The sequence below is a fragment of the Delphinus delphis genome, chromosome 15 (genome assembly GCF_949987515.2).
Source record: "Delphinus delphis chromosome 15, mDelDel1.2, whole genome shotgun sequence".
Lineage (NCBI taxonomy): Eukaryota > Metazoa > Chordata > Mammalia > Artiodactyla > Delphinidae > Delphinus > Delphinus delphis.
The window spans coordinates 12,317,273-12,341,603 of record NC_082697.1 but is presented as its reverse complement, the minus strand read 5'-3'; the positions used below and the strand labels follow the sequence as shown (position 1 = coordinate 12,341,603).

Below are 24,331 nucleotides of genomic sequence, written 5' to 3'. Positions count from 1 at the left end.
CACCTCTCTCCAAGCCTCAATTTCCTTGTCTGTTAAGATGGGCGGCAAACAAAGACACGTTTATGTCATCTTTTCATCACAGCAGCTAATATTTGTTGAGCTTCTAATGTGTGCCAGACACTGACCTAGCCCATGGTTCTCAGTCTCAGCACTACTGATGTTCGGGACCAGATAATTCATGCCACGAAGGTGGTCCTAAGGCACTGTAGGTTATTTAGCAACATCCTTGGCTTCTACCCACCAGATGCCAGTAGCATCCTTCCTCTGCAATTATGACAACGAAGAACATCTGCACACTTTGCCAGCTGTCCCCTGGGGAGCAAAACGTGCCCTCGTTCGGACACCCCTGTTCTGGGCGCAGTTCTACACTGACCAGGATGTCAGCTCCACAAGGGCAAAGATCCACTGGCCAAATCTGGGGCCCAGATTTAACATAAGGGGCCTGGATTCAGAATCTTGTTCAACCACCCCATTATCCTGATTCTCAAAGGACTATGGGAGGGTTCATATGACCCAATATTATGTACGGGTCCACCACACATGAGTGAGAAGCCAGCAACTGTCTTTTTTTAAGTGTCAGTTTATCTTAATTTGAAAAATAATGTGTTCATTATTAGTGAACAATGAAAAAAAATACAAAGATAAACAAAATATCTTTCTCTAAAACCCTCCCCATTCTCAGCCCAAGGCCACCAATGTTAATATCCTGGGCTGCAGCCTCCAGTGCCTCTCTCGACATTCGTCAACACCCATCCAGAGGGTCTTTGGGCTGTTGGGTTTCCTCCTACAAAACTGGGATCACGCTCTACACTTGACTCGCAACTCAACCTTTCTCAACAGTACAGCACGTACGGCCCTTCACATCAAGAGAAGAGATCTAGTTCATTCTTTTAAACAGCTGCCCAACATCCCAACCACGGGTGAGCAAAGACCTTAGCCTTTTCTCTGCGAATGAGTACCCAAGTGGTTGCCTTTTGTGCGGGGAGGGCCATGATAAACAAAACCGGAACAAACAACTTTCTGACATCTTTACAGACTTTTTCTTCTTGGTTCTACGGGAGAGATTCCCAAAGGAACTGATTCAAAGGGTATCCTGGGTTTTCACTTTTGAAAACATTGCCAGACAACAACACGATAAATATCCTTAACACGGCTGTACGTTAGATATGAAAGTTGTCAAGAGAGTAAATCCTAAGAGTTCTCATCACAAGGACAATGTTTTCTACTTCTCTTATTTTGTAGCTCTGTGAGCTGATGGATGTTCACTGAACTTCCTGGGATCATCATTTCGTGACGTAAGTCACATCATTACGCTGTGCACCTTAAACTTACACAGGGCTGTAGGTGAATTATATCTCAATGAAACGAGAAGGAAAATAAATAAATAAGAAAACATGGCCAGACTATTTTTCCCAAAAGACAGCAGCATTAAGACTCCTGACAGCAACCCTATGGAACTGTGCACTTCCCAGCAGGCACACCAGCACTGGGTATTATCACTTTTTCTGTGTGTGAGAGAGAGATAATGGTAACGCTACAGAAGGTAATGCTGACCGATGTGGTTACTCAGCAGAAATGTGGCCCCGCATAGTTCTCGTTCCACAAAGCACTACCAGTGCAAGAGCATTCTGACCCACATGAGGCTAGATGACTGTGCGGGGGCAGGCTGTCCCTCCACAGGGCCCTGAGATGCCTTCCTCCCAAGCTCCTCCCCTTCCTTGCCAGCTGCCTCCTGAGCCTGCACCATCCTCATTTCTGAGACGGATTTCACACCCAGGCATAACAAAGATGTCTTTGTCACTAGGAAAGAGGGAGCGACTGTTGCCAGAACATTCTGGGTTCTGTTCATTCAAATCTCCGTGTGTGTGGGAAGGAGGGTAGAGTTGGGCAGGGAGACGGGATGCTTCCCGCTCTGGGGCTACCTCATGGGTAGATGCCTTGGGCAGAGCTGGAGCAGCCCCAAACTCCCTGTCGTTCACTCACTGGTTTATTCCACAAATATCTGCTGAGAGCTTACAACGTGCCAGGCACTCCGGGAAACACTTTACATTTATCATCGCATGTAACTCACGCCCACAGCCTGATAAGAGAAGTAGCACCATTAACCCCGTTTTACAGATGTGAAAACTGAGGCTCAGTGAGATAAAGCCAGGACCCAAACCAATACAGCTAACGAACAACACAGGAACACAAAGGAGGGGCAATTAACTAACTTCAAGCCACCTGTGGAACACCCCATACCCCAGCTGCCATGTTGTTCCACCTGGGCTACCATGCAGCCTCCTCCCTCTGCCTCCACCCTGCCCCGCTACAGTCCATTCTCCGCTGGTAGCCAGAGGGATCCTGTGACAACTAAGTGAGATTCTGTCCCTCCTCTGCTCAAAAGCTCCAAGGGCTCCCACCTCACTCAAAGTAAAATGCAAAGTCCTTACAATGGCCCATAAGACCCTGTACAATCTGCCCACCAGCCTCCCCCATCCTTCTGTTACCTCCCTGACTTCACCTCTGATTCACGCTTCACCTGGCTCACTCTACTCCAGCCACTCTGGCCTCCTTGCTGTTCCTGAAACATGCTCCTGCCTCAGTGCCTTTGCACTTGCTGTTCCCTGTGCCTGGAATGCTCTTCCCCCAGATACAGAGGTTAAGCCATTTTCCTAAGGTGACAACACCTAGAAGGGGCAGAACCTGGATTCAAATCCAGGTTGTATGGCCTTAGAGGAGACAAAACACACACGATGGAGCCTCCAATGAGAGAAAAGGATGCTGTGTGACCCTCAAGCCTTTCTGGTTGCTGAACCTCTCTGAGCCTTTGTTTCCTCATCCATAAAATAGGCAACGTTGGAACATCTTCCCCTCCAGATTCCTGGGAGGTTATGCTGCTTGAGACACGTCCACTGAAGACATCTCACACATGTGGATGCTGATGCTATTATTAGGTCCATGGAAAGAGCCAGAACAGGGAGGACCTCTTGAGGAAGCAGGAGATGAGCAAGGCTTTGAGGTAGGATGTGGAAAAGCCATGGGGCACTGCAGGCAGCCCAAGTGACAACAGGGTTCCCTGCGACCCAAGACTCTGGAGAAGGTAAAGCCTTCCAATCTGGGATGATGGTACCAGCACAGAGGAGGAGAGATGCTCCCAGCTGGCATCCCTCCCCTTCTTCTGGTCCCAGCAGCCTGGAGTCTTCCTTCCAGGAACCATGGCTCCCCCACTGCCATGTGGTACAGGTGGGCCCCTCACCCAGACCTGGCCAGTCAGTCTCAGTGATGGGCACATGACTCAAGGCAGCCAATCAGAGGCCACCCCAGGACAACAGACAGACCCTTCCTTAACACAAGCCAAGCAATTCCCATCTTTGCTGAAGGCAGTTTAAGCTGGGTTTTCTGTCACTTGCAACCAAAGAATCTTGACAACCAGCATTTGCTGATCTTGTGAGCAAGAGCAGTGCTATTACTGTTGTTATAGTTGTTGTTGTTATTGCTGTGGTTGTTATAGTTGTTATTGCTGTTGTTGTTATTGTTTTAAAACCTTCTAGATTTGGGAGAAACAAAGCAGGGGAGAGGTTTCCACGGGGCTGCACAAGCGCAGGAAAACACCAAGCCTGACTGGGATAGTACCAGCGTCCTGAAGTCCAAGAGGAGGCCCCAGACGGTAGCTGAGGGAACCCCTAACACCCTTGTAGGATGCTCACTGCTTCCTCTCTGGGATGTGCACCCCAGGATCTCCCAAAGGAGCGTAAGTACAGAACAAGATGCAGGAAGTAGGACAGATGAATGTGGCAACCTCCAGTTCAACAGCTGATGTTGCAAAAAAGAAAAGAGAATGATTGCCCACAGGCCACAGGAAATGGAAGTCAGGACAAGAGAGTCACCCTCTCTAAGAGACAACAACCTTCTCCCCCTCTACTCACCTCAGAGAATAGACCTGTCCCTCCTTTGTTTCTTAAAATATGTAACCCTCTTGGTCTGGCTTTCAGTTTTCCATTTGATAGAAACAAGGTTTAGAAAAAATATTCCAATATCCTCTTAACTGTATTAAAAAAAAAAGGGCTTCCCTGGTGGCGCAGTGATTGAGAGTCCGCCTGCCGACGCAGGGGATGCGGGTTCGTGCCCCGGTCCGGGAAGATCCCACATGCCGCGGAGTGGCTGGGCCCGTGAGCCATGGCTGCTGAGCCTGCACGTCCGGAGCCTGTGCTCCTCAACGGGAGAGGCCACAACAGTGAGAGGCCCGCGTACCGCAAAAAAAAAAAAAAAAAAAAAAAAAAAAAACTAAAAAACAGCAGAGCAAGCACAATGATAAATGGCAACCAATATTTGGTTTCAATGTCAGGGACATTACGGAAGGGTGGAGACTGTGGCAAACTGAAGACTGCAAGCCCTGTCTAAAGACGGCAGCTACTGTTCAGCTCCAGCCAAGCGTTGGCCTGTAGGCATGCAAGCTTGATGTGGGCAGATCTTCTGATTATTTAAGAAATCAGAAATATAAATTTTTGTACGAAATTTCTTGATTTTTCAATGCTGGCAACCAATTAAAAAATTTTAAAACACTGTACAGGCCTGACAAAACCTATTTACGGGCCTGCGCTGGCTTGAGGACCCCCAATTTGGAACTCATGGTGCTATGGACCCATGGAGGATGAATGACAGTAAGACAGACAGACAGACACAGACACACGCATACCATTTATGGTCACTAAAGTTACAGAATCTGAAAATAAAGTTTCCCAAGCATCCTCTAGGCACACAGGATTCCTCCAACTCATCTGGACACAACTTAAAGCTCCCTCTCTGCCCTCCAAGCATCTGAGCTGTTGGACAAAAGCAGAACAATCATGGGATAGGAGTCAGGAAAACTGCTTTCAATTTCAAGTTCCGTCACAAACTCAATTGGTAAGCCTGGACCAAGTCACTGAACAGTTCTGGGCCTCAGTTTCCCCTTCTGGAAAAATGAAATGAATGGGTGAGATGATGTCATGGTCTCTCTCAGCTCTGACAACCCGATTCTAGGATTCTAGGTGCCAACGATTTCTTTGGGTTAGTAAAGACCAAAAGGCCCGGGGCTCCCCTGGTGGCACAGTGGTTAAGAATCCACCTGCCAATGCAGGGGACATGGGTTCGAGCCCTGGTCCGGGAAGATCCCATGTGCCACGGAGCAACTAAGCCTGTGCGCCACAACTACTGAGCCCATGTGCCACAACTACTGAAGCCTGCATGCCTAGAGCCCGCGAGCCACAACTACTGAGCCCATGTTCCACAACTACTGAAGCCTCGTGCCTAGAGCCCGTGCTCCGCAACAAGGGAAACCACTGCGGTGAGAAGCCCACGCACCACAATGAAGAGTAGCCCCCACTCACCGCAACTAGAGGAAGCCCGCGTGCAGCAACGAAGACCCAACGCAGCCAAAAATAAAAAAATTTTTTTTGAAAACCAAAAGGCCCTAAACCAAAGTTTCTTCAGCCCCCAGTTACTGAATCAATAAAAGAACTGGCAACTAGAACAAAGACGTATGTACTCTGTAATTGTGAAAAGCTGAAATCTATGTAAATGCCCAATATAAATGGAATGGTTAACTGATAATAATTTTATTTGTAATTATTATGTTATTATAATAATTATTATAATTATAGCTAATAAATACGGAGTGCTTACCATGTGCCAGGCACTGTTTTGAGAGCTTACAGATCTTACGGATCTTAATTCATCTAATTCCCCATCAATCTAAGAGGTGGGCACTATTTCCGGAAGCGAGGCATGCCCAGGTAAAGCAGCTTGACCACCATTACACAGCCGGTAAGTAGCCAGGATTTTGTTGCAGCATGGGGGACCCCTTCCAGGGCCCGAGAGTGGGCTCTTGTCTACATCTGGAAATGAATTGTCCAAGGAGACACACATGCTGACAAAGCAGGAGACTTTACTAGAAAGGGGCGCCTGGGCAGAGAGCAGCAGGGTCAGGGACCCCAGGAGAACTGCTCTGCCACGTGGTTTGCAGCCTCAGGTTTTACGGTAATGGCGTTAGTTTCCGTGTTGTCTCTGGCCAATCACCTTGCGTGACCCATAGTCTGAGTCAGGATCCTTCCTCGTGGCGCACGCATCTCTCAGCCAAGATGGATTCCAGCGCGAGGGACTCTGGGAGGTTGGTTGTCTCGTCCCTCTTTAGGCCCCTCCCGAATTCTTTCCGTTAGTTTTCCACAGCGGCACCATGTTCCTTATCGGGACCTCCGGTTGCGAGACAACTCAGGCGAGCAGGCCTGGTCAAGGTGGGCGATTTCAGTCAACAGTTCCCTAACAACTCGACCTGGACAGAGCAGATCCAGAGCCCCACGTTTCACTACGAAGCCATTAAAGGCTTAGTGACGAAGAGTGCTTGGCAGGGACACGAGGAGCTGCACAGAAGGGGCAAGAGAAGACGAAACATAGTGTGTGCGGCGTGATCACACCTCAGCTCAAACAGAACGCAGACAGCAAGCAGGAAATGTACCAAAAGGTGAAGTGACTGTTTGGAAGGGTGAGATCTTTTTGCTTGTCTTGATTTTCCAAATGTTCTACAAAGAGCAGAGACAGCAAAAACGGCCAATGCATGGAGGGCGTCCCTGGAAGCCAGCTCTGTGCCCAACACCTACTATTTTACTCCACCATACCTTCTCCTCTCAGCCGCTGCCCCGGGGGCCCAGATGTTTGCCTGGAAAAATGAAATGAATGGGTGAGACTGCTGACTCACCAGCATCTACAACACAGCCAGGCACTCAGTAGACGCTCAATAAAATGTGTGGCAGAGAAGAAGCCTATGGGGGAGAAACAGAGATTTCCCCTTTTTATAGCCAAAGAAACTGAGGCCCAAGAGGCATTTGCCCAGCATTACAGAGCTGGTAAGTAGTGGCCTGGGAGAAGCACTGTCAGAGCCACGTCTTAGTGGAGAGTTCCTACTACCCGCATAAGGCTAAAAGTCACACACAGTCAAAATTGCCAAAGAAAGCAACGAAATATGATGCATGATCCAGGATTGGACCCTGGACTGGGGATGGGGAAGGAGGGGAGGGGAGGTATAAAGAACATTTTTGGGAAAATAGGTGAAATTTGAATATAGATTGCAGATTGTATAATTTTTTTTTTCGGCTGTACCACATAGCTGATGAGATCTTAGTTCCCCAACCAGGAACTGAACCTGGGCCCTCGGTAGTGAAAGCGTGGAGTCCCAACCACTGGAGAGCCAGGGAATTCCCATGGATTGTATAATTTACCATCAGTGTTACATTTCCTTTTTGTTCAGTGTCTTGTGGTTATATTAGAGAATGTCTGTGTTCTTAGGAGATACATGCTGAATTATTTAGGGGCATCATGTCTGCAATTACTCTCAAATGGATCAAAGTAATAACAATAATGTGTGTGTGTGTGTCTGTGTGTGTGTGTATGCACGCATATGTTTGTATGTAGAGGGCAGGGGAAGTGGGGAGGAAGGGAAAGACAAGGGGAGAATTTTAAAACAAATGTAGCCCAGGGCCAACAATCGGTGAATTCAGGTGAAAGGTACACGGGGTGCTCTATATTCTTGAAATGTCAAAATAAAAAGTTACCAAAAAATTAACTTTGAAAAAATGCATTAAAATGTCCACAAATTCAGCACACTGGAGTTCTACGTCTAGACCCCTGAACATATGTAGAAAGGTATAACATATACAGCCAGGTACATACATAAAACATCCTTTTACCACACTTGGTTCCATAAGAGAGAGCCTGTAATTGAACGGACATAAGGGAATGGGCTTTTGACACACACGCCCCCACTGTATTTGTTACCTTTGTGATTGAGGGGAAATAAACCTTAAAAGACCACCCAATCGACAGCCTGGCCAGCCATCAGCTAGTGGCTGGGACCACACAGAGCTCCCTCTGCCCTCCCAGTGTGGTAGGGGCAGGAGGTCAAGGATGCTAGCCTGCAGCCACTCCCCATGCTGTGGCCCATGCTCCCCAAAGTCAAGGAACCAGGGAGGCCTGGTGGCAGGAACCAGGAGGGCCTCTGCCACAGAGTGCACCCCATTCGATCCCTTTCACTCACACATTCGCTCCCTCGACCCATACTAACAGCACCCATTATGTGCTAGGTGCTGGAGGGGTGTCAGTGAACACAGCAGACCATATGACTTACATCCTAGGGGAGTAGACAGACACTAAGCAAGTAAACAGACAAGATTATTTCAGGGAGTGACAGGAACCAAGAATACAGAGACCATGACTTGAAGGCTCTCTGAGGAAGTGACACTGGAGTTACAGCTGAACAAGACGGAAGGACCCCTGATGTGGCACAGTTAAGGGTGATGCAGGCAAGAGGAACAGCAAATGAAAAGGTTCACCAGCCTAGCAAGTTCAAGAACAGAAAGAAAGCTGATGGGACCAGGACATAGTGAACGTAGGGAGAGATGAGGTTGGCGTGGTGAGCAGAGTCCAGATCACAGAGGCCTTGTAAGCCACAGCAAGGAGTCTGGATTCAATCAACCTCAATTTCCTGCTCCCCTTACCTTTAGTGCAATGGGGATGGGGAAGAAGGAGATCCTTTTTGATTGCCATTGCCTCATCAAACAAACCAGAATGAAATGGCAGGATATTAGACCTAAACCCAGCCCTGTCAATAATTACATTAAATGTATGTGAGCTAAATAGTCCAATTAAAAGGCAGAGACTGTCAGTATGGATAAAAAAGCAAGATTCAGCTCTGTGATGCCTATAAGAGATGGACTTGAAATATAAAGACACAAAGAGGCTAACAGGAAAGAGACAGAAAGCAGAAAGCATAAGTGAGCTGGCGTGGCTATATTAATATCAGACTAAAGAGACTTCAAGACAGTGAGCATTATCGGGGTGAAGAGCAGTATTTCATGATGATAAAAGACTCAATTCATCAGGAAGACACAATCATAAACGTGTATGTTCCAACAAAATGACTTTAAAGTAAAACTGAAAGAATTCAAGGAAGAGATACACAGACCTACAACCATAGTTGGAGACTTCTACCAGTAACTGGTAGAACAAGGGGACCAAAAGTCGGTAAGGAGGCTTCCCTGGTGGCGCGGTGGTTGAGAGTCCGCCTGTCAATGCAGGGGACGCGGGTTCGTGCCCCGGTCCGGGAAGATCCCACATGCCGCGGAGCGGCTGGGCCCGTGAGCCATGGCCGCTGAGCCTGCACGTACAGAGCCTGTGCTCTGCAATGGGAGAGGCCACAACAGTGAGAGGCCCGCATACCGCAAAAAAAAAAAAAAGTCGGTAAGGACACAGAAGACCTGAACAACACTATAAACCACGCTGATCTAAATGACATTTGTTGAACATTCTACCCAACAACAGAGGAGCCCAGGCAGACCTCATTTTATCGCGCTTCACTTTATCATGCTTCGCAAATATTGTGTTTTTTACAAATTGAAGGTTTGTGGCAATCCTGTGTCGAACAAGTCTGTAGGCACCATTTTTCCAACAGTATTTGCTTACTTCATGTCTCTGGGTCACTTTTAGTAATTCTTACAATATTTCAAACCTTTTCATTATTATATTTGTTATGGTGACCTGTGATCAGTGATCTTTGATGTTACTATTGCAATTGTTTTGGCATTTTTAGCAATAAACTATTTTTTAATTAAGGTATGTACATTGTTTTTTTTAGACATAATGTTATTGCACACTTAATAGACTACAGTATAGTGTAAACATAGTTTTATATGCACTGGGAAACCAAAAATTTAGTGTGATTCCCCGAATTGCGATCTTCACTTTATTACGGTGGTCTAGAACCAAACCCGCAATATCTCTGAGGTCTGCCTACACACATTCTTTTCCAGTGCACAGGGAATGGTCACTAAGGCAGACGTATGCTGGGTCGTAAACCAGCATTTCAAAGGGCTGGAAATCCACAGAGCATATCCTCTGAGCACAACAGAATTAAATTAAAAATCACTAAATAGTAAGTTATCTGAAAAAGCCCCAATATATAGAAATTAATACCAACCAGCATGGCTGCCGCAATCCCTATCCCACCCTTAGGGTGACAACATATGACACAAATGTCTCCTAAAGGAAGGAGCCATCAGGCACCTGCCCCATGGCCAGGTCTGAGCCTAAACCCCCACTAGGAGGGGGGAGGGGACCTAGGGGAGCAGATGCTCCGGGCTCATCCTCAACAACCCCATCAGCAAATCACTTCAAGACATACCAGGGGTCTGTGTTAGAGAGACCAGGTCCTGCCAGGGAGGGAAGTGGCATCCCACTGACATCCCACTTAAGCCATCTCGCTCAAAATGAACCCAATGACTCCACCAACCAATCAATCCACCTCACTCAGGGTCCATCCTGGACAGGGCCAGAGAGGGAAAAAACAACATACAGTGGTCAAGAACATGAACTTTGGAATCAATCTGAGTTCAAATCCACCACCTACCATGGTGGTAAGCAGAAGCCTGAGATGGCCCCCAGGTGTCCTGCCCCCTTGTGTCCATGCCCTGGAGGATCTGTTCTCCTTTTGAATAGGTGGGACCATGCAGCTGAGTTCATTCCTGTGATGAGGTTATGGGAAGGGGCCATGTTTAAGGGGGCACATGACAAGGACCTGAGGGCAGCCTCTAGGAGGTGAGAGTCATCACAAGCAAATAGCCTGCAGGAAAATGGGGACTTCAGTCCTACAGCCACAAGAAAGTAAATTCAACCAAGAACCTAAGCAGAGGCCCCCAAGACTCAGACAAGACCACAGCCCTGGCCAATACCATGACTGCAGCCTCGTGAGACCTGCAGCAGGAAACCCAATTACATCATGCCCGGAATTCTGACCACAGGAACTGCAAGGTGATTATCCATAGGGCTGCTTCAAACTACTAACTGTGGAGTAATTTGTTACACAGCAACAGATAACGGATACGTCCTCTCTTGTGATCCTGGGCAAGTGGCCTCACATTTCTGGCCTCACTTTCTTCATCTGCACAACTGTGAGAATGCAAAGGAAGCAGGATGTGTAACAGCCTCACCCAGGAAGTAGGGAATGGTTTATTCCATGTCTACTCAAGTTTGTGGAGGGATCTCAGAGTGGGGTGCTGGGGGGCCTTAACGCATTTTTGAGAAGTTGACCATTTTTTTTCTATCCTTGAGTGGGTTCCTTAGGGAAGGAGATGGCTATTCTCTTCTAGCTCCAAATGCCAGTCTTTCCAGAGATGCCCTTGTTTCCAACTGCCTTCAGAGTACAGAGACCAGGAGTCCCGGGCAAGGGGCCACTTGGTCAAAATGAATTCAGTTGCTTATTTCAAGCCCCAGGAATGATCTGAGGCACTTTTTTCAAGATGAGGCCCTGTAACTGTCCTTGTACAAAAAATAGGGAAATACTAAGAATTTAAAACATAATAATAATTTTAATGAAAGAACGACCACCATTGACTGGAGCCTGGCCATGTCCCACACACTGAGCAAAGTGTCCCAACCCATTTACACATGAGGAAACTGAGGCCCAGAGAGGGGAAGATCCTTGCCTAGGGCCACACAACCACTGAGGGGCAGAGACACAATTCAGACCCAGACAGTCTGGGCCAGACCCTGGGCCCCAAAAGTCCACACAGAAATATTTAGGGGGCTTCCCTGGTGGCGAGGTGGTTGAGAGTCTGCCTGCCGATGGAGGGGACACGGGTTCGTGCCCCGGTCCGGGAGGATCCCACATGTCGTGGAGTGGCTGGGCCCGTGAGCCATGGCCACTGAGCCTGCGCATCTGGAGCCTGTGCTCCGCAACGGGAGAGGCCACAGCAGTGAGGGGCCCACGTAACACACACACACACACACACACACAAAATTTAGCAGTTATATAAATCAAGATAATCACATTATTTAAAAAATATATAAACATGTATACAGAAGAGAGGCTTTTTTTTCCTTCATTCAACAAATATTTAATGAGGACCTACTATGTGCTAGGCATTGTTCTTGGTGCTGGAGAGAGAGAATAAATTAAAAACCAGATAGAGAATAAAATTAAAAATTTATTTAATTTAAATAAATTAAAATTGAAAAGGAGACAGGAAGTGGTGAGTGAGGGTGGAGTACAATTTCAAATTAGAAGTGGGGGTTGGTCAGAAAAAACCTCATGGAGACCATGACATTTGAGCAGAGGCCTGAAGGAGTGAGCCACAGGGATACTGGAGGAAGAGCATTCCAGAAAGAACAAGTGAGAAGACCCTGAAGCAGGAGCATGCCAGGTGCATCTGAGAAAGGGCCAGTGTGGCTGGAGGGAAGTGAGGGAGGGAATGAGAGCAACAGGAGATTCTGGAATTAGATGGCGGTGATGATTGCACAACTTGTGAATAGACCCCAAACCACAGAATCGTACGCTTTAGGGGGTAAAATTTACCATGTGTGAATCACATCTCAATTAAAGAAAAAAAACTGTATGAGAAAAAAAGATGACTAGGAGAGGGATGGGAGAAGTGACAGGGGCAGAGCATGCAGGACCTTCCAGGCCACTCTAAGGACGTGGCTTTTACTCTGAGGGCGGTGGCAGCCACAGGAAGGCTTTGAGTGGTGCAGCGGCATGACCTAACTTAAGTGCTAACTAGACTCCTCAGGCTGTGTATGGTGAACAGACCGTGGGAGGCAAGGGTGAGAGCAGAGGAGGCGATGGCCAGTTCCAGATGGTGTGTCCCTGGGCAAGTTACCCTCTGTGCCTCAGTTTTCCTCATCTGTGAAGTGGGTCTGAAAAAGACTTTTTTTTTCCCCCCAAGGGCAGGGGTGGGAGCTGATACCAGATAAAGTGCTGTTATGACAGCTGTGAGTGGAGGGTGGAGTCCAAGGTGCCACCTAACAGTTTTTAATCATACAAATCAGTTTCTTGAACAGAAAACAAGGGGTGCCCCCTCCCTCCCGGGAAGCAGGAAGCCATCTCACCCCCCAGGGGCTCCTCAGCCCACTAAGACTCAAACCCAAACTGCTCACCATGTGTGTGAGGCCCATGCCACCAGGCCCCCGCTGCCCATGCCAACCTCCCCTCCCCTCCAGTCACCCTGGCCTCTTGCTATTCCTCAAACAAGCCAAACACGGTCCTGCCTCAGGGCCTTGGCACATGCCATTCCCTCTACCTGGAACACACTTCTCTCGACTCTTTCCACAGTTGGTTCCTTCTCTGCCACAGGACTCAGCTCAGATGCCACCTCTTCAGAGAGGCCTCCCTTGACCACCCCATCTCAATAGATGCCACCGTCCCTGTCACCAACATATCCCCATTTTATTTCCTCCTTGGTGCACCCACTCTCAAACTGTGTGGACTTGAGCAAGTCACTCAACCTCTCTGGGCCTTAGTTTCCCCACCTGCAAAATAGGTATAATGATGGTCTCTACTTCAGAGGGTTGTTGCAAGGGTTCAAGGAGATAATTCACATAGCACCTGGCACACAGCAGGGCCTCAGTGGATTAGTTTATCATTATTACACCTCTTGTCACTTTCCCAAGTGATCTCTTTTTGTACGGTCTGAAGATTCTATGAGGGCAAGAACCTTGTCCATCTTGTACTGGCCACATGCCAACACCTAGCCCAGTGTCTGGCACTTAGTAGGTGCTTAACGTCCGTTTAGTGAATGAACAAGTGAATCTGTGAATGAAAGCACTGACTGCCCACGCCCCGCTCTGACCCTGGCCTCACCCCTCCTGGGAGTAGCCCCTTGCAGAAGCCACCCACCCTCTCCAGCGAGGGGAGGAAAGACCTCAGATCTCCGTGGCAACTGGCCACCTGCCTCTACCAACCTTCAGTGGCCCTAGTCCTGCCAGCCTGAAATAGCCTCACCTCTCCTGGCCCAGAAACAAGGGATCGGCTGTCAGCTCCACCCTGGGGAAGGAACCAGGCGGGTAAACACAGATTGTGTGTCTGACCACAAGACAAAAGAGGGGCGGGCAGGCAGATCCTCTTCTGGTCCTCCAGGAGCCGAGAAAATAAAAATAAAGCTAAAACTCCACACTCGGCTGGGAGGCTGGAGGGCTTCCCTCCTTCCTCAGGGCTTCCTTCTGTGGCAAGTACTTCAAGGAGGCTGACCCTGCTCAGCACTCAGCTGTGCCAGGTGCATGGAAGACTACACTCCGTCCTTGCAGCCACCCTAGGAGGGCTACGACCATCTTACAGATGGGGAAACCAGGGCTCATAGAGGCAAAAGGACTTGTCCAAGGTCACAGGGCTGGGTTTCAAACCCAGACCATTTGTCTGTAGAGTCTGTGCTCTTAACCATGAACCCAAGACACACTGCGGAGTGAAAAGAACAAACCGTACCATGCCATTTATGTAAACACACACACATTTACACATACACATCAATGCTATACATGGCTATGTAGGCCTGTAAATGCCCTAAAATGGTCTGAAATCAGAGCTGGTGGTCAAAGGAGGTTTCAGCCAGTGATTCCCAGCCCGGAGCTATTTTGTCCCCAGGGGACATGTGGCAACGTTTAGAGACATTTCTGATTATCCCAACTGGGGGAAGGGGATGCTACTGGCATCTAGTGGGTAGAAGCCAAGGCTGCTGTTAAACATCCCGCAATGCACAGGACAACCCCACAACAAAGAATAATCCCGCCCAATATGTCAATAGTGCCGAAGGTTGGAAGATGGAGGGATTCACCCCAGACCAGGTACTAGGGCTGGAAATGCCCCCTGTAGGTGAACCTGTTTAAGGAGGATGTTGAACCCAGGCTAAAACACAAATCCCCAGAGAAGGCCCCCAAGCCCTCTCTCCCCAGAACTCTCAGGTTGGAACCCTGACCAGCTGCAGAGTCACCACCCTTCACCAGGGCTCACCTCCCCCTTGGGGCCGCAACTGCTGCAGGGGGTCCCTCCAGGGGGGTCTCAGACCCTCCACCCCCTGGCTTGCTCGCAAGTTCTACGTCTCCTAAATTCTGGGGCAAGAACCAGCTCTGACCTCACCTGGTGCCTGCGAAACAAAGCCAGTGGGACACGATACTCTGGTTGCCCACCTCTCACTCGGGTTCCAGCCAGAGAACCTGTGTCTATTGGAAAAAAGAAGAGAAATCACAAAAATCTGGGAAGTAAAGTTCTGCAGCAAGGCATGGCTTACTTCAAAGACTCAACTCTTGCAAAAGCTTTAAGAGAGGAGCGCTGTAAAGCAGAAAGGATGTGGGTTTCTTAATCTGAGGGTGTGGCCCCAAGCCCAACAGCTCTTCTGCTCACTGGCTTGATAAAGGAGGGATACTCTCTAAGAAAGAGATGCCCCTTGAAGCCTCCAGAAGCCAGGGACACCAACCCCATCCATCTCTTCTTAAAGTGACAGAGAAATGGTCACAAGAGCAAACACCAAAATAATAGTGAATGGATGTCCGGGATGCTTATCTGAAGAGCACTCTCATTCAAATGCACGAGTTCTAGCATCCCTGAGTCATCTTTCTCATAAGGACAAGGACCACGTTTGCCCTGTTGACAGCTGCATCTTTGTGGCCTAAAACACTGCCCGGAATATACAGCAGGTGCTCCCTATACACGTACACGCTGAGGAAAACTGTCTAATTTCTTTATGGCTTTACCTATACGTAGCTCTGTTTGCAATACACAAAAGATGGGCCTCACCTAACTCTTACTGGTGCTTAGGTTTTTATCAGCACAAAATTTTCACTTGCTTCCTGAAAATGTTCAGGCCAATACAAAGTGGCCTGGTCCTGGCCCTCTAGCATCCTGAAGCTCAGATAATTTGGACCTTTTGGCTTAATTCTTGCCCACCTGGGCAGCCCAGAGGTCTCCCAAAGACAGTAATTTGGGTCATGAACACAGCACCATGTTGGGGCAGTTAAGGGTAGTGGTAAAGAATGGGGGCTATGCAGCCAGACTACCTGGGTTTGAATCCCAGCTGGGTCAGGTTGTGTGACCTTGGGAAACTGACTTGGCCTCTCTGTGCTTTTGTTTCATTTGTAAAATGGTAAGCACAATAATACCTGGAACTTTTGAGCTGATACACAGAGAATGCTTTATATGGGGCTTACAAACATCTAGCACTACATAAATGTTAGCAAAATTATTATTACTATTGCTGTACATTCATCTAATAATCATGCTGAAAATGCAATTACTTCCATCGGCAATTTGTAAAAAATATATTCTCATACATATGCATAATTTTACGTGCAAAGGGCATTACAAACAGCCTTTCTTAGAACATTTTTTCCTTTTTCATCTTTCTGCTTGCCTTTCTTCACAAGATACACGTCTTTTCATCTTTCTCTCCAAACTCCTGTAATGTTATACATACAACGTACATCATGTTATGGTTAGTGTTTTTCCCAAGGCAGAACTTCTTAGCATCCTACTTTGCACAACACAAGCTTGTGAAAAACCCCCACATCACTGGTTAGGTCATTCTGTTTCAGTGACCGCGGAATTTAAAACGTACCCCCCCCCCGTCCCCACTCCCCAGCACTGCTCCCTAGTGTCAGACTAGGACTACAGAAATCTTAAAAAAAAAAAAAAAAATAGTGACAACACAAAACCACACAGTTTCTTGTTTCGGCAAGCAGAGCTCCAATGAAAAGAAAAGCTTTCGTCTCCTAACCCCAAAAAGCAGAACCACAGAAGATATTCTGGGAGCCTTCTACCCACACCCCCTGATCCTCAGGGACCCTGGCCCAGCCAGCTCAGGCAGACCCTCTGGCTGCCTGAGAGTAACAGGTCTCTGTCCTCAGCCAACGGGAGCCCTTCAGGGGGGGCTGCTGACCACTCACTCTCAGCTCATCTCTCAGGAGTCTCTCAGCTCATCCGCCCAGGCTGGATGGCACGTCCATCAGGGGACCCACTGGCACCTACCCCTGACGACAGACCCCCCACCCCGCTTGCAGGCAGAGACCCCAAACCAATCCAACCAAGAGGCAAGTGGGTTCAAGGCTCACCCGGCCTTTCTTTAAGGGGGAAGACTTTGAGCCCCAAAGAGACAACCTCAACTGCCCCCCGTTGCTGCACATCCCCCCAAAAGCCACCAGAGCATTCTGGGCACCTACTGGTGCCTGGTACAGTGCTAAGAGCGTTAACCTCAGGCTCATTGAGGATTCAACAACACCCCTATGATGCAGCAGGTGCTGTACTATGCCCATTGTACAGATGGGGAAACTGAGGCACAGAGTAGGCTGGTGACCTACCCAGGGCCACCTACAGGCGGTGCGGAGTAAAGCCAGGATTTGAACACCAGCAGCCTGGCTCCAGAGCCCCACATTCAACCCTCACGCCATGAACAGACACAGAGTGCAAAGGAGGAACCCAGCAGCCTGACGTTTCCATTCTTCTAAGTTCTGCCCGTTGTGAGGAAGAGAGAACAGGAGTCACAGAGGGGAAGTAACCAGAGGAAGCATAGGCAGAGGGTAATTGTCACAGAGACCTGGATTCGAATCCCAGTTTTGCCACCCTAATAAGGCAGGTGTCAAGCCCTTTATAAGCCAGAGGTAGTCTGCAAAGTGGCTAGGAACATGAGTTCTGGGGTGGGCAGCTGTCTACATGACCCAGGGCAGCTCACTTAAACTATCTATGCCTCAGTTTCCTCATCTGCCAATAGGGATAAGGACAGCACTTCCTTCATAGGGGTGTTGGAAAGATCAAATGAGTTGATAGAAGGGTAAATGATGAATCAGTGTCAGCTCCTACACAGTAATGACTGCCATTATTATTATCATTATTAACACTGCCCAAGAGTACACACAGTGCACCCAACACAGCCGGGGCTTCTAGATGTTGAGATCCAAGTTTCAGCCAAAACCCGGGGCATTTTCTCCCACAATCTCTATGGGGTCCCCCAAGAGAGATCCAGCATCCATACAAGAGGGCTGTCCTTGCCTTTCCATGACTCTTCAATAAACACACAAAATACGGCACCAAAGTCATCAGTCCCCATCAGAGATAGGGGAGGAGGTGCAATCCAGTTCCTGAAGGAGGTGGGCAATGATGGGGAGATTCTAGAGGAACCAGAGAGCCCCAGGCCCGGAACCAAACAAAACCACTGGTTCCGGAGTGTAGATGGTCAAAAGGAAATTCACTCAGAGTTCCTGTCCTCCTTTCAGTGCTGACTCACATCTCACTTCCTCCAAGCAGCCCTCCCTGACTACCCCTGCTTGCTAGATGCTAGAATCCTATCATCTTAATCATCTTTAATATTTAATAATAATCATCTGTAATATTTAATTATCATATAACAATTAATGATAATAACTAATATTTAGAAATGCCTTACTACCTGCTAGGCACTGTTCTAAGTGCTTTATATATATTTATATAACTCACTTATCCTCTTAAAAACCCTATAAGATCTATTATCATTCTCCATTTCACAGATGAGGAAAGTGAGGTTCAGAAAGGTCAAGCCACTTGCCTAAGGTCACACAGTCCAAGGACCCGACCCCAAGCAGTCTGGCTCCAGCCCAGCCTCATACTTGGATTTCTGTAAACACCCATTTCGCCACCTTTGACTAGAACCTGGCCCTCCTCGAGGGCAGGAGCTTAGAACTGGCTTGTCCGCATTTCGCACAATGCTCAGTCTACCCCAAAGACTTCACTTCTACTGGCGACAGGACCTTAAAGCAAGGGACACAAGGAGGCCAAGGCAACCCTTCGAGACCTGCCTCTGCCACATGGAATTAAAAGCAGGGAGGGATTACCCAGCATTCTTCCGAGTGGGAACAAGCCCTCAGTAAGTATAAAGGCTGGGAGGAGAGAGTGGGAAGACAGGAGAGAATCACAACCTGCAAGTTGCCAGCCTCGCTGCCATGGAAAACCTTGGTAATTAGCAGTTCGTGAAGCTCTAAGCCCTGGGTTTTCAAAACTGAAAGATCTTGCGTCGTTTAGGGACCGTTTCTGATGGAGCCAAACAAGAGAGGTCTCCTGCAGCTCACAAACGAGGTACCGCTAGTCGGGTTACACAACCAGTCTGTTTCTGGCACCAGCTTGGGGACACCCAAAAGGACATGGCAGAAAGAAAGCCTGGATTCCCCTTCCCTCATTTGACAAGTGGGGAAACTGAGGCCAGGACATGTGCATGACTGATTCAAGATGTCCAAGTCAGAACCAGCTCATCTCAAAACTGACAGGTCAATACAAAAAAAACAAAAAAACAAAAAACTGATGAACTCAGCAAATTCAAAGTGTCAAGGAGATACTATGGAAGTAGAGAAATCTTTTTTTTTCTGTTTCTTTAATAAGGATGGTTGATTCCAATCAATTTCCATCATTCCAGCTTCCTCAGACTCTACACATGGACAATTTAAAACCACAGTGAACCCAAATGCCATCTCTATCTGTTCTGAAAGGCACCACACCGTCCAGAGCAAGGACGTGGGAGGAAGATGTATATTTTCTTTCCTATTAATATAAAAATCGGCTTGTCTTTCCTCTTTCCCTTCCAGACTGAGAAGCAGGGAGTGGCTAGAAGGAGAAATGAGGAGTCCCCTAGAATCTGACGTTGCTCAGAGATACCAGGGCTGTCTACATCTTTAATTCAAACTGAGCAAATTCTTTTTTCTTTTCTTTTCTTTTCTTTTCTTTTTAACTGTGAGAGAGGGAGGAATGGGAAAGAAAGGCCAACCCTGCCTCATTCTCACAGGCCTTTCTAGAAGGGTCCTTTAGCCAAATGGTTTTCAATGCCTCTGCACAACTCTCCTCCCCGCCCATCCACCCCTCAACACACACACCTCTTTTCACAGAGAGAAGGGCTCTGTCCTCCTTGAGTTAAAACTCGGACCTCACACAGCCTCAGCTGCACCCCCAAGCCACGGGGGACCCCAGAGGATGCCAGAGTCTCCCTCTTTCCCCGGAGACTGGGAGCTGTAGAGCCTGGCTCTGGGGTTTCTGAAGGAAACATCAACCGCCCCCGCCCCACCCCCCCAACCAGCCCTTCCTGAACCAGGATTAAAAGACTTCCTAGAGCAGAGAAGGGAGTAAATGAGGTCCCAGTAGGAGGTTTGGAGATTAAAGCCCTCGGAGTCTCCTAATTTCCAGCAAGGCTCACCCCACTCCCACCCCCTAGCCACTTTTCTCACTTCCTAGGAGAGTAGGGAAGTGGCCCCTTCCTCCCTCTCACAGAGAAAAAAAAAAGAAGAAGAAGAAGAAGAAAAAAAAATGCAGCCGAGAATAGGGGTTTGGAGCACTAGCTCAGACTGCCCTGGTTCAAAATCCGGTATCCCCAAGTAACCAGTTGTTTGATTCTGGGCAAGTTACTCAACCTCTCTGGAGCTAAACTCTCCCATCTAAAAAATGAGGGAAATATTCGTCCCTACTTCATGGGCCACTTGTGAAGGTTCAACCTTCTCATGACAAATGTAAGCGCCTGGCACATAATAAGTGGTCAATTATTTTACAGCATCTGACGCTGTGGTTTTGCAACTTGGAGTTGGGGATGGGGAGGATGGGACTGAACCTCGGAGTCGTGAGTTCGAAACCCACTGTCCCCAAGCTCCAGCAAAAGCGTGTGCGTGGGAAAGAGGGGTCCTACCCCGAGGTTTTGTCGACTTCTGTCCCTACTCCGGGCTTTGGGTTTTATCCTACTCTACTGGGCGCTTAGGGACTCTGGGCTCTAGGATTTCTAGGGTCCGTCCTAGATGAGTAGTCTGTGATGCACTAGGTGGCGAAGAAATCCCCGGGAAAAAAAACGCAAGCCCAAGCTCCCGGCGCCTGGCTCCCAGAGACCCTGCCTCACGGATGTAACTAATTTTAAAACTATTTGAAAGGCGGAGAAGGGGAAAGAAAAAGACAAAAGGACAGCGTGCCGTGGGGAGAAACGGAGTGAGGGAGACCCCGGGTCGGGGCCGGCCAGGGAGGCGACAGCCCAGCTCTGGAGGAGGCCGCCCTCCCCACGTCTGAGGTGATTCTCGCGCCGCCCGGGGGCCGTGGCCACAGGTTGTGGGAACCACCCCGCGCCGGAGGCCCCTGCGCTCCGCAGCGGGGCTGGCGGCTGGAGCGGAGGCTGTCCCCGCGCTCCCCGGGCTACACTCACCGACTGCAAGAAGCGCAAGGTGCCCACGTAGTCCCTCTCGGTGCCCAAGATCTCGTTGAGGACGCAGAGGCGGAGGCGCAGCTGGCGCTCCGACTCCCGGGCGGCCGCGCACTGGCCGGAGATGGGCGCAGCGGCGCCGGGTGCCCGGGGGTCCAGGTGGGCACCGTCCCCAGCCCCGTCGCCGCTGGGATCGCTGCCGCCGGGCACCTCCATCCTAGCGCGGCCGCGCGGCACCGGCTCCTTCCCCCGCGCGGAGGTCGCGCCGAGCGGCGAGTCAGGCGTCCAGGCACTCCATCCCGGACGGGGCGCGCCGGCGGGCCGGGCTCAGCGGCGGGCCCGGCGCATGGCGCGGCGGGCGAGCAGGCGGGACTGGGGGCGGGCGGCCCGGGCCGGGGGCGGAGGCAGCGCGCGGAGGCAGGACGAGGGGCGGGAGGAGGGCGGCCCTCGGGGCTCCCAGACGGCTGGCCAGGCCGCCGCCTCCCCCGCCGCCAAGGGAGCGTCTGCCAAGTACCACGCCGTGCTCGGGCCGCAGAGGCGCTCCGTGCGCGCACTGGGCCCCTTGGAGACGCGCCGCGGCGCTGGGCTGGTACGTCGGAAGCTCGGCTTGGCCTGAGCTGGGCGTCCGGGGCTCTTGGGCGAAAATCTTCCGCGAGGGGCCCCGCAGAGCCCCGAGAGTCCGAAGCAGCGCGCCCGCCGCAGCCAACGCACCAACTCCGCGCCCGGACGCGTGGCGCCCCCCCGTCCGCCGCGGGCTACGCCACTCCCACCCCGACACACGCGACACCCACCGCGCGCAGCACAAACACGCAGGTCCGGTCGCCGGCCGCCGCCGCTCGGGCTGAGTCAACACCCTGTTGGAAAAGCTGGCAGCGGAGCCGCGCAGGAGAAAGCCCTCCCCACCATGCGCGCCCCCGCCGGCCCCGGGAAGAAAGCGGTGACCCCAGCCCCTGCCTTTGGGACACCCAGGCCTTTGGGTGCCCTCAGGCGCTGCCACGACCTTGGGAAGGAAGACGCACGGCTCTCTCGTTCTCTCTCTTACCCCCTCTTTTCTCTTTCCCCTTCCTTTTTCTTTCCTTCCTTCTTCTCTTTTTCTCTTTCTTTATAACTTCTATGCCTCCCATGAGATGAGCCTGCCCTTTCCAACCTTTCTCAGAGGAAATTATTTGCTCTCCAGTCACTAATCAAGCGGCAGCTGCTCTGCCCGTGCCTCCTTCCATACACCCCCAGCCCCCACAAGGCCTTTGGAAACCCGGCTTCTAGTCTAGGCTGCTCTGTGTGACCTTGATAATCAGCAAACTGCTAGACAAGTGTCTTCACCTGCCGCACTAGACGATGTGAAGGGACGATCCCTCTGGGACCTGTTCAGGTTAAAATCCCAGCTCCCGCACTTGCTAGTTTCCTCGGGTGACCGTGCCCTGGTATCCTTACCTCAACAGCCTCAGTGTTATCATTACAGTGGGAATAATCATGGTACGTAGCTAATGGGGTCCTACAGGGTTATGTGTTAATCCATAGGGGTACTTGGAACAGTGCCCAGCACCTAGAAATTTCTCTATAAATGTTTATTATTAATATTGCATGTATGAACAGCCCTCTTAGCCCAGCCCCACTTTCCATACTGTCCACACAGTTCCTAACCTGCCGCTGTTCAAGGGCCAGAGATTGTGTCTCTGCAGTGGATCGGCTGACTCATGTAATATCCCCCCGTAGACTGTCATCATCCTTTAGGCTGTTCCGAACACCCAGGATCATTCTCCCAATGGCCTCTGGGTAAGTACTGCAAGTGCATAAGGACACAAGGAGAGAGTGGGGTGTCTTCTGCCCTCTCAGAGCTCTGTTGCTTTGTGATCTTGGACAAGATGACATTTGATCTGGGCCTTGGGTGACTGAAGTTCCCCTGGACAGGTAGTCAAGGGTGTGAGGTAGATGAGCCTGCCACGTTTGGGTAGTGGAATCAATTGTGTCTGAAAGGTGATTGGCTCCCGAGGTTCTCGGGAAGAGGGCTCCGGAGCAACTCTGCTCTGTGACCTTCAGCTGGTCACAGCAACTCTCTGACCCTCAGTTGCCTTGTCCTTAAAGTAATCCTATCTACCACAAGGGGAGAGCATAGTGGGAGCATCCTGGCTGTGGAATGAAACTGGCTTACATTTGTTTCCCAGTTCCAAATCTAACTGGCTGGGGTGACCTTGGTCAAAACACTTCACCTCTCTGAGCCTGTTGCCTGTTCTGTAAAATGGGAATCTTTGTAAGAGAAAAATGTATGTAAAGCAGTGTTTCTCAACCTCAGAATATTGACATTTGGGGCCAGATAATTCTTAGTTGTGAGGGACCATCCTATGCGTTGTAGGACATTTAGAATCATACTGTACCCACTAGATACCAGTAGCACCCCCTCCCCAGATGTGACAACCAAAAGTGTCTCGACATTGCCAAACATCCCCAGAGGGACAGAATCACCCCCAGTTGAGAACCACTTATACAAAGTACCTGACACAGATAGCCAGCACATATTAGGCTTTCAACAACTGTTAGTCCCCTTCCCAGCCGTGACCAAGAAAGATTAGCTTCAACTTCAGAGATATTAGTTACACACACACACACACACACACACACACACACACAGATCCCATGCTTCACCCAAGAATTGACCCACCCTGCCAAAAAGACCAGCCTAATGTTTCCGCGTTTCCATGCATGGAGCCCACCTCTGGCCCACCCCATCTCTTCTACATTCTTTTACTCCCTCAGATTCCTCTGGGATATTTCTCCCCCACCATCCCATCCCTAGTGAAAGATAATACAACTTTTTTTTTTTTCTTTTTTTTTTGCGGTACGCGGGCCTCACACTGTTGTGGCCTCTCCCGTCGCGGAGCACAGGCTCCGGACGCGCAGGCTCAGCGGCCATGGCTCATGGGCCCAGCCGCTCCGCGGCATGTGGGATCTTCCCGGACCGGGGCAGGAACCCGTGTCCCCTGCATCGGCAGGCGGACTCCCAACCACTGCACCACCAGGGAAGCCCAGATAATACAACTTTTAATAAATTACTTAAGCTCTCGTTTTCATCACTTGTGAACTGAGGATCGTAACTGTACCAACGTCTTGAGGTTGTTGCGAAGATGCCTGAGTTAGTACGTGGGAAGTGCTTAGAGCAGATAGTAAGCGCTCTGGAAGTGAAGGCGTTTATTTAGTCAGCGTGTGGACTGAGTGCTGAATCCATTGGGATGCATTTGGCTGCAAGGAGGAGAAAAACGGGCTACTGATGGGTTAAACCATAGGACGTCATTTACTTAACAAGAGGTCCAGAGGAGGCTGGCTCCTCAGGCTGGTTGAGCACTTGGTGACATCCTCAAGGATCAAGGCACCTGCGA

At 49.8% G+C, this 24,331-nt stretch overlaps 1 protein-coding gene across 1 annotated transcript in view; it reads right to left on the bottom strand.

Moving 5' to 3' along the window:
• PREX1 (phosphatidylinositol-3,4,5-trisphosphate dependent Rac exchange factor 1) overlaps nt 1-21,291 on the bottom strand; it is a 197,702-nt gene extending 176,411 nt beyond the window's left edge. The window contains exon 1 of the mRNA XM_060030665.1: nt 20,964-21,291. Coding sequence (XP_059886648.1) covers nt 20,964-21,176 — 213 coding nt within the window. The 5' untranslated portion in view covers nt 21,177-21,291. The remainder of the gene's footprint in view (nt 1-20,963) is intronic.
• Between the last annotated feature and the right edge of the window lie 3,040 nt (nt 21,292-24,331).